Below are 9503 nucleotides of genomic sequence, written 5' to 3' on the forward strand. Positions count from 1 at the left end.
TAACTCATGTTCTTATGCATTTTGTTCTTATTCTCCACAGGGATCTTTGGGTTGCTGAAAAAATGAAACTTCAGGAGACATTCCAGGCTTCTGAAAGGAATCAAAAGTTACTTCTACAAAGAGCAATTGAAGGAGAGGTAAATATTTGATATTGGTCAAAATATGAATTGAATGTGTGTGTATCAGTTACTTTCAGATCTTCTTTTATTTTAGGAATTTTAATTATGTGAGCATAAACCTGTGAGCCAATTGGTGGAAGGCCAATACATGGATTGAAATAATTCCATGGCATTAAACCATTCAAATTGATTTGAAAAAAAAAATCATATTACATGCCAGTAATGTCATTTTCATCATACTTGAACATGTTACATATTTCCCCGCCCAGATCCTTTTGCTGCAGGAACGCTGTAAAATGGGTTCACATGCACTGGAGTCTTGGATACGTGAAGGAGAATTTCACCTCAACAATTTTAAAATCAACCTGCAAAGGTAAGGGTAATTTTTAAGTGGCTCCTATTTAGACTACTGGATGTGGTCACATACAGAACATGGATGGCAAACTCATAGGCTTTTGCTACATCTTGCTTCAGGATTATGCAGATCATGCCTCAAATGCCAGCATGTATGCTATGGCCATGCAACATGGAAGCTTTTCTTATCTGCTGTGTCAGGAATCATCAACTGAGATTCCTGGAGTACATCCTTCATCTTCTGGAGGAGGGGCCTGCTAAAAGATATGCTCTTTATATCCCAACTCATGATATTATATATAACTTGCCAGGATTGTTCCATCACAAAAGTCAATATTTGAAAGAATTGTTTTGGTTTCTATTGTTTTCTGGCATATGCAAGGAACCATACATGTGTCTTTCCGCTCATTTTGTGAGAACAGTTTTATATGGACTCTTCCCAATACAAACTTGTAGACTACTGTTTGTTGACTTTATTGTCATAGGTGACTCATGAAAGCTTTAAAAAATCATACATTATTGTTTAGTCTAACTATAATATTGTGTTTTTTGTTCTCAGGACACCAGACAATTTGAAAATGAAGGAAGGTTTTACCCAGTGGCACAATGCGGTCGCTGAAAACAAACAAAAATTGGACCAGCTCAAGGTGAGATGGGAATATCAAGGCAGATTATAATCTATGTTGGTAAAGGTTAGAGGTCATTGGACTGCATCCATTACCTGAAAGGGGCCAGAATCAATATGTTGTCATTATCTTATCCTTGCATCATAACAACTATATACTTTGTTTCACCTTGGTAGTGATGTAAGTGTTTTAATGCAATTGCGCTTGTAGTGTGCGGACAACTGGTCCTTGTTACACACATGTATACCCTCTATGGGTTTAGGTTAACATGCACAATTTGATACTGTGAGGGATATTAAAGGGCGATTTCCCCCCTGAAAATGCCCAAATAGCTCTCAAAAATGAATTACAGGTGCGATTTTTATGAATGTATCCCCTTGAAAGGAAACTATTTTTAGGCTTGTGGCTCAAAGTAAATGTGGAATATGGGTAATTCTTAGTCAGTGGGAGTGGTCTATTATGTAGACACATAATCTGATTGGACAATCGCATGATTTTGGGTGTCGTGTATCAGGTCGTAGACGACCCCACGTCATCATGAGTGTTGATAATGCGTAACACGCTCATAGAGGTGCACGTATGTATCCAGTGGCGTAGATTTCTTTTTGACATTGGGGGGGATGGTGTTGAAAAAAATTCTTGAAGAATAGTGAATCCAGCACCTTTTGGCGACAGAATAAGTTGATGTTACAAATGCGTGCGAAGCGCGCGAAAAATTTTGCTATTTTGAAGCTAAACTGACGAAATATGGTGGAAAAGTGGAATAAATGCGCGCAAAGCGCGCGAAAATTTGCACTTTTGGGGCTAAAATGGGCAAATATGAGATAAATTTGGTCAGAAACCTATATTCAGGCGTCAACATTGGGGGATGATTGTATGGAGCATCCCCTGGCAAAATATTGGGGGATAAATCCCCCCATCACCCCCAGGATCTCACGCCTATGTATGTATCGCGTTGTATGCGTAGGCGCAGTGCTGAATACTCGCACGCGCTAGCAGTATGCGCAACAAAATATGTGAAGTTGTAAACAAGTTTCTTTCATTTTAGAAAATATAACATTTTTTTTTCATCTTCCACAGATCAAATATGAGGGTCAGATTCGTGAGATTCATAGTGGTCGTCTGCTGTCACAGCTTGCTACTATAGATGTACCAACAATAACAAAGCCAAGCTTGGTAAGTGTAGATTCAAATGTGAACTTTGTGTGTGTGTGGGGGGGGGTCACATTTAAACAGTTGATCTCTCAGCAATGGGGGACCGTTCTCAGTTCAATGCCTGCAAGATATGGCTGTGAGATACGTCCTCTATTGCAGGTGAGATATAACGTCAAATTTCATATTTATACTCATACACACAAAAAGTAGTGAAAAAAGTACTTGGGTATGTCCATTGAGTACGGGACGTCAGCGTTTGCGCAGTCCTAAACTGTGTCCATATTCAGGGGGTGTGTGTGTAAGTGTGTCCAAATGCATGAAAACAATTTTACATACATATTATAAATTGGACTTTTAAACTTGTTTTGCATTTAAACAAAACTTAGAACCCATTTAAATATGTGAGCATTCTCACATTTAACCCCAAGTTTTATCCACCACAAAACCACTTGTCCACTATACTAAACAACACAATTAAAAACTCACACACTGTATCAACTCAATGTACTATTCCAGTTGAAATCCATACACTCCCTATAGAAGACATGGCATTAACCTTTCACACAGGGAGTGTAAATTTGAAAAGGGGTGTCCTGAATGGGTGACTCCATTTGACATTACACCCCCTGTGTGGTAGATTAATGTCATGTTTTCCATAGAGGTGTATGGATTCACCTGGAAGAACCTGATTGTACTTCACTCAGCAACTGTTGAATCTTGCATCCTTGTTGAGGAATTACTAATTTTAAAACATTTCTTTATATTTTCCTCTTCTAGCCACCACTACCACCACCAGGTGCCTTCATGGGGGGTCCCCGTCCAGGATTCATCCCGCCACACATACCTTCCGGTATCCGGCCATCACTAGACATGACACGACCCCCACATATCCCTCAATCCACATCTTCCCCCATCAGCACCCCTTCCCCATCCCCCTCACCAACCCTTTCCCAAACAAGTACCAATTCTGTCCCATCTCAGCCAATATCAGTCCCCGTATCACTTGTTGAGGATAAAGCTCCTAAAGGACCGGCCAAAGTCACCCCTGCACAAGTCACAGTGCCACTACAAGAGCAGGCCCCATGGCCTCCGGCTTCATTGACACCGGGTCATTCGTCACCACCTGGGTTTCCATCGGTGCAAACAGCGCCCTCTACTTTGCCTGCAGGAGGAAGCAGCACAGCTAATAGCCTTGGAGCGGTGGGTAGCAGTAGACCACAGAGTGTAAGTGGTGCTAGTGCAACACCAGGCAACAACAGACCTGTGAAACAGCCTCCAACTGCTCCGAATCCAGGTATGTATTACAAATCTGGACTTTTCACTTGCCGACATGCACACCCTGATCACATGATAAAAAAGCGGGGCATAGCAGGGTCAGGCAATATTGTTTGTTCAGATGTGCCATTATTTTATAACATGATTGTGTTTGCTAATCAGGATTCCAGTTCCATATGCAGAGTACACATGATAAGCAAAAAAATGTTTAGGTTTTCATCACATGGTTTCTTAGATACACCACGCTCAATCAATTGTCTTTTCATTCATGTTTTTCTTAAGTAGCCAGGTTTAACAGATGTTAAATGATGTCACATTTGTATGTTTTAAAAAATAATGAATAACCTGCAAAGTCCCCCCCCCCCCTTTTGATGGGCTGCATCACAAATACGATGATGGAATTGATAAATGGTGTCATTACACTCACCAAATTTGTACTTACAAAATAAAATGAACAACTTAAAGAGTAAAAAACAAACATGTGGGACAACATGAACATATGTTATGCATCTAGTTGGACAAAATATTGACTGACCAAATTATAATTATTTCTTTCTTAACCTGGGGACACTCAAGTGAACCATAAGACTTGTGCAACATTGCACTGATTTTTGTATCGCCCTTTTTTGTTTTCAGCAGCAGCAGGGGGATCGGTTCCAGCAGTTCCTGTGGCCCAGCAGCCCAGGACCAACTTTGAAAGAATTCTCTTCCCACTGCAGTCGCTCTTCCCTCAACACAACCAGTAAGTCACCCATCTACCGTATTTCCTCAAATAGCCGCCCCCTTCAATTAAACGCCCCACCACTTTTTTCAACCAAGATGTTTAAAAAATGCTGATATTTCCATGCTATCTTGTGTAGTAAGCTTACCAAGGTGCACACATGGTCGCTAATGGTGTCAGTTATTGGCAAAATCTGGCCGTAAACTCGGAAGTGAACCGGAATGCATCGTTCCTAAGTTCATATTTTGTCATTTTAGTGTGAGTTTTAAGCTTACCCAATGATTTTAACGGGAATCATCGTTCTAAAAATGACCTAAAATAAATCGCTCCCCTTTCAGAAAATACAACGCCCCTGGTGACAACTATTCGAGGAAATACATTATTTTACCTCTCTATTCTTTTGATTCAAGAAAGTTAGTTTTATTGTTTTGATTCAGCAGCCTGTATATATAGTGCCACTATTAGTGGTTGAGAGCATTTTCTCATGATAGCAGGAGAGGAAATGACAAATTAATCTGTTGGATGTGCTAGGGTATAGGTGTACTGAACTTGTGGTCCATTTTAATGCCTGTGTAGGCACTTGATGGGGTATTGCCTGAAAAAAAACCCTAATTTAATGGCAATATCTATAGATTAAATTAACACACTTCCATTCTGTCAATGGTACTGCTAAGAATTGGGTGAATGAACCATGAATGTTTCCAGTCTTTTGGAGAGGATATATTATTAAGCTGTCAGTCCCATAAACACAGAGTCATTCATACCTGTACATGAATGTCATAGTCGTCGCCTAGGGGGTAACTTGATTGTCCCATATTTTGTTCTGCAAGGATCTGGCTGGCATAGCTAAATTAAAATAAAAGAAAACAAACTATTCGCCGTCTTTTGAACTCTCTCTCTCCAGGGTACAGCTTACCAAAGCTATCAAGGAGGTACGTCAAGCTAACAATGGATCACTCTCTGGTCTATCAGTGGATGAGATCATACGGAGAGCAGCTTCAGTACTCAAACATCAACCGGTAAGTCTTTGATCTAGGGACCTGTCCCTCTAGATCGACACAGACTTGTGTGTTTGTCCTCCAACATGTCAATGGTTATACCTTTCCAGGCTCTATTGTACACCCAGAGTAATTGGATATCCTAGTTGCATGTTTTTAAATTTCCAAACTTTAACTGTTTTTTACAATGTTATATCTTTGATAATTTTTTGTTACACATGTACATACTATTTGTTGTCCATTTCAGCCCTAATTGGTTATCCTAGTTGCATGTTTTTAAATTTTCGAACTTTACTGTTTTTTTTACAATGTTATATTTTTGATAATTTTTTGTTACCCCTACATACTATTTGTTGTTCATTTCAGCCTATGCGTGCTGCTGCAGGGACTGCAGGTGCAACTACAGGAGCAGGTGCCAACAAAGGCTGGCAGAATAACAATGGTGAGGTGCCACAGGGACAAAGACTGGTACAAGGAGTAATGCAAGGTAGGGTTGATATCAGATAAATTTCTACAAGGTTGATGCACTCCAAGGGATTAACATATCTTACGCACAAAATCATACTTCCAATATTGAGTCGCAAGTAGGGTGATGGTAGCCATCTTGAATATGCGAGGAAGAGAAAACATTGTACAATTATTTCATAAACATTTTAAATGATTATAATTCATTGTGAATGATTTAATACCATTTTCATACCATGGGGGCATCTTGGATGTGCAGGGAAGAGAAATATCTAGATTTTTACTTTTTGTAACAGTATAAAACTAGCATTTTATAGACACTGCAGAAAAAATTGCCTAAAGGAAGCAGTATTTGCCCTTTGAACGAATCTGCTATCTAATTGCTATCCCTGCAAATGCATGCACAAAAAGTGCATATTTTTGGAGCCTTGTGTAGAATATGCAATAAGGACATGTTTTACGAATTGACACTTCAGTGTTAAGTAAAATGATTCAAAGTGAGCATGCCAATTAGTAACTAGAAATTCGGTATCAAGCATCACATGCCTACAATATCAATCAACATTTGTACATATTATGTGATGTGATCAAGCAAAATCAGCTACTGCGCTTTTTATGTCAGAAATATTGATTTTGTGATATAGTCAAACAAAGGAAGTATTTCCATTTGTTTCCTATTGTTTGAGAAACTCTTAAACTTCTCACATCTTTTGCAAAATGTAGCTTTGCAAATGCTGTTTACAATCCTAAAAGAAACTGAAAATTGAATATGTCCGACTTCAGACTTTGCTTGATATTATGCTTGCTAGTCCTTAATCCTCTTCATGCGGGTGTCGACTACCGACCACATGGATCAAATTTCTTTAAATAATTAATATATTGAGAATTATACATTTTCATGACCATATTTATAATCAGCATGACAAATGCATTAAAATGAGTACAAACAAGCCTAGTATTGGTTCAGTGGTTCTTGTGATAGCTCTTGATATATTTCAAAACTTGATGTTGAAGCTTATGCCTAGCATGCAACATGATTAACTTGATTTCATTCTGATTCCTCCTTACCAGGAATGGCAGCACAACAAGGCAAATTTCAGTGGTCCTCAGAGTTGGGTGGCTCCTCCGCATTCAAAACCAAAGGCTTCCTGGATGATGATGAAGATCCCTGTGTGATTTGCCATGAGGAAATGACACCTGAAACCATCAAGATTCTGGAGTGTGGACATCACTTTCATGCAGAGGTGAGTGGATTTGGCAATGGGCTATTCTAGTTGAAATCTGTACACCCCCTATGGAAGACATGACCTTAATCTTCCACACAGGGAGTGGGAATTTCATATGGGGTTATCTGATTGGATGGCCTTCATTTGAAATTTGCAACCCTCTGTGAGAAATTAAGGACATGTCTTCCATAGGAAGTGCATGGATTTGTTTTGTCCAATAACAATTTGTAGTTTCCTAAGAGGTTGATGATAATGTTGATGTAGTGTTTGGAAATGTTACCATTTTTATGGAGTCATTATGCTCATGACACCCACAAACAAATGCAACCTTGGTGCCTCCCCAGAAAAGAGGAGGGAGACACATTTAGGTCCATTTCAGCTAAACCTGTTAACCACTGTTACAGGCAAATTTATTTATAAAGCAATGTGGAACATCAAACTTTCAAAGTTGTGTTGACAAGTTTTAAAAATTGGGTCATTAAAAAGACTTTTAGCAACTGTTACTACCTACATTCTGTACCTTGTGTAAGATACTGCACTTGTTGGGTACAGATGTTTTTATGCCTTTTGTGATAAAGCAAAATCAGTCGGAAGTCAGATATATTGATTTTCAGATATAGCCAAACAAAGACAATACTCTATTTTGTTGCATATTGTTTTGGAAATACTTCAACTGTTCATATCTTTGGAACTAAATGTTCAATTTCAATGGGGTTTTCTGTAAATGTAGCTTTGCAAATGCTTTATACAATCATGTAAAAAACTGAAAATTGAATGTGCCCGACTTCAGACTGATTTTGCTTGATCACACCACATATATATGTATATATATAAATAATTGAATTCTAATTCATTCATCTTCATTGTTTTCTTTTGTTCTTTCCAGTGCATCAAGCAATGGCTAAATGAACAGAGCACCTGCCCTAACTGCCGTCACTACACCTTGCTACCGGATGAATACCCATCACTCTAAACATACATGAATATTACTTGTTATTCAAGATGGTGCCACTGTGTCAGTTACAGAGTCCCAGGGACCTGAACAACAAATAGCCCCACTTCATTTGAAATGGAATATTGTCACTTATTTACAATAATTATACCCACCGTCATTTTAAGAAATATACAAAACATTGTGGAACAACCAACTTGGAAGTTGTGTTAACAAGTGTTAAAATAAGTTCAAATGCAAAAGGAGATTTATCCATTGTTCTTAATTGAACACAATTTTAATTTTTTCTTAAAAGTGCTACTTTTGATCTGAGTTTCATAAAGTTACCTTAGATTGTTTAAAGTAGGGTGTTAATTTAAAGCCATCATTTTAGGACAGATGTTGATGGCTTTAACTCAAAAATTAAAAAGTTTTAAAATTGCACATATCGGCTTTTGCATCAAAACTCTTCATATCTATTAGTAAGTTTTTTGGCGTGTTCGCCGGCGGAAACGTTTGGCGAACCCACTAAAATTGCTGATTGTTACAAACTCCCGTCATAAAAGCCTATCTCACAATTTCTTCATATCTAGATCATTAAAAATGTGTAGCTATACTGGTTTTGTGTTGTTGATCTATGAAAGTGTTGTCAATTTGTTGAGAGCCTCTTACGGCTTTCTCGATGAAATTGTTAAAAATGTGGTAGCACCTAAATCTGGGGTTTTTTTTTTTTCTTATCGTTTGAAGAAACAAAATCTCAAGGATATAGGAAGTATGATTTGTATGTACTTTGCCTTAGAAATTAAGCATATTTGCCTTGTTTTTGCTCGCTGATGTTTATTTACTGGGTGATTATTTAAACCCATTGCTGTTCTTATTATTACTCAGAAACTATATACTTAAACTGTAAAGCAGTTTTAGTCAAGTCCAAGCATGTTTATTATTAGAAAAGTTTGAACTATTCAAATTTAACTACAATATTATTTACTCCTAAAAGAAATACCATTACTCAGAAACTAAGTATGAAATAATATTCATATATTTTTTCCTCATCTAAAACCTATACTCAGAAACTACCAAACTTAAAAATAGTTTTGAAATGCATGTACATACATTTCTTTAAAAAAGGTATTTAGCCACATTTTGCCATTGTTGATTAATTTAAGATTCAAGACTTACGGTATTTTGTGGTGGGATGTGTGATACATGTGTACCATGGAGATAGTACCCAAGGTGTACTGCCTCAAAATTGTTGTTTGTAATTATATAACACTATGATAAATCCACCATAGAGATTATACCCAAGGAGTACAAACTCAAAATTGCCCTGTGTGTAATGCTATGGTAAATCCACTATACAGCGTGGGCCATTAAAAAGTTCACACTTTTTTGATGGCTTATTTCTCAAAAGTGCAAACACATATTGAAATAAGTTGAACATATTTGTAAACCTCTATGTCTGGACTGTCATTGCTGAAAAGGGCATTAACATCCATGGTCTAATTACAAAATGGCGGCCATTTGAAGAAAAAAAGAAAAAAACCACTTTGCACACACGTAAGTCAAATGGAGCGGATGATCACGCGATATATGGAGGTTGCTGGTTCACACCACAATGGATTAGGAACAAAGG

General features: G+C 37.8%; 1 protein-coding gene across 1 annotated transcript in view; it reads left to right on the plus strand.

Moving 5' to 3' along the window:
• Positions 1-8596, plus strand: part of LOC140169951 (uncharacterized) — an 89058-nt gene extending 80462 nt beyond the window's left edge. The window contains exons 30-39 of the mRNA XM_072193260.1: positions 41-137; positions 389-492; positions 1033-1120; positions 2180-2275; positions 3032-3548; positions 4166-4271; positions 5155-5269; positions 5615-5735; positions 6785-6957; positions 7826-8596. Coding sequence (XP_072049361.1) covers positions 41-137; positions 389-492; positions 1033-1120; positions 2180-2275; positions 3032-3548; positions 4166-4271; positions 5155-5269; positions 5615-5735; positions 6785-6957; positions 7826-7912 — 1504 coding nt within the window. The 3' untranslated portion in view covers positions 7913-8596. The remainder of the gene's footprint in view (positions 1-40; positions 138-388; positions 493-1032; positions 1121-2179; positions 2276-3031; positions 3549-4165; positions 4272-5154; positions 5270-5614; positions 5736-6784; positions 6958-7825) is intronic.
• Positions 8597-9503: the final 907 nt, after the last annotated feature.

Source organism: Amphiura filiformis, chromosome 14 (genome assembly GCF_039555335.1).
Source record: "Amphiura filiformis chromosome 14, Afil_fr2py, whole genome shotgun sequence".
NCBI classification, from domain to species: domain Eukaryota; kingdom Metazoa; phylum Echinodermata; class Ophiuroidea; order Amphilepidida; family Amphiuridae; genus Amphiura; species Amphiura filiformis.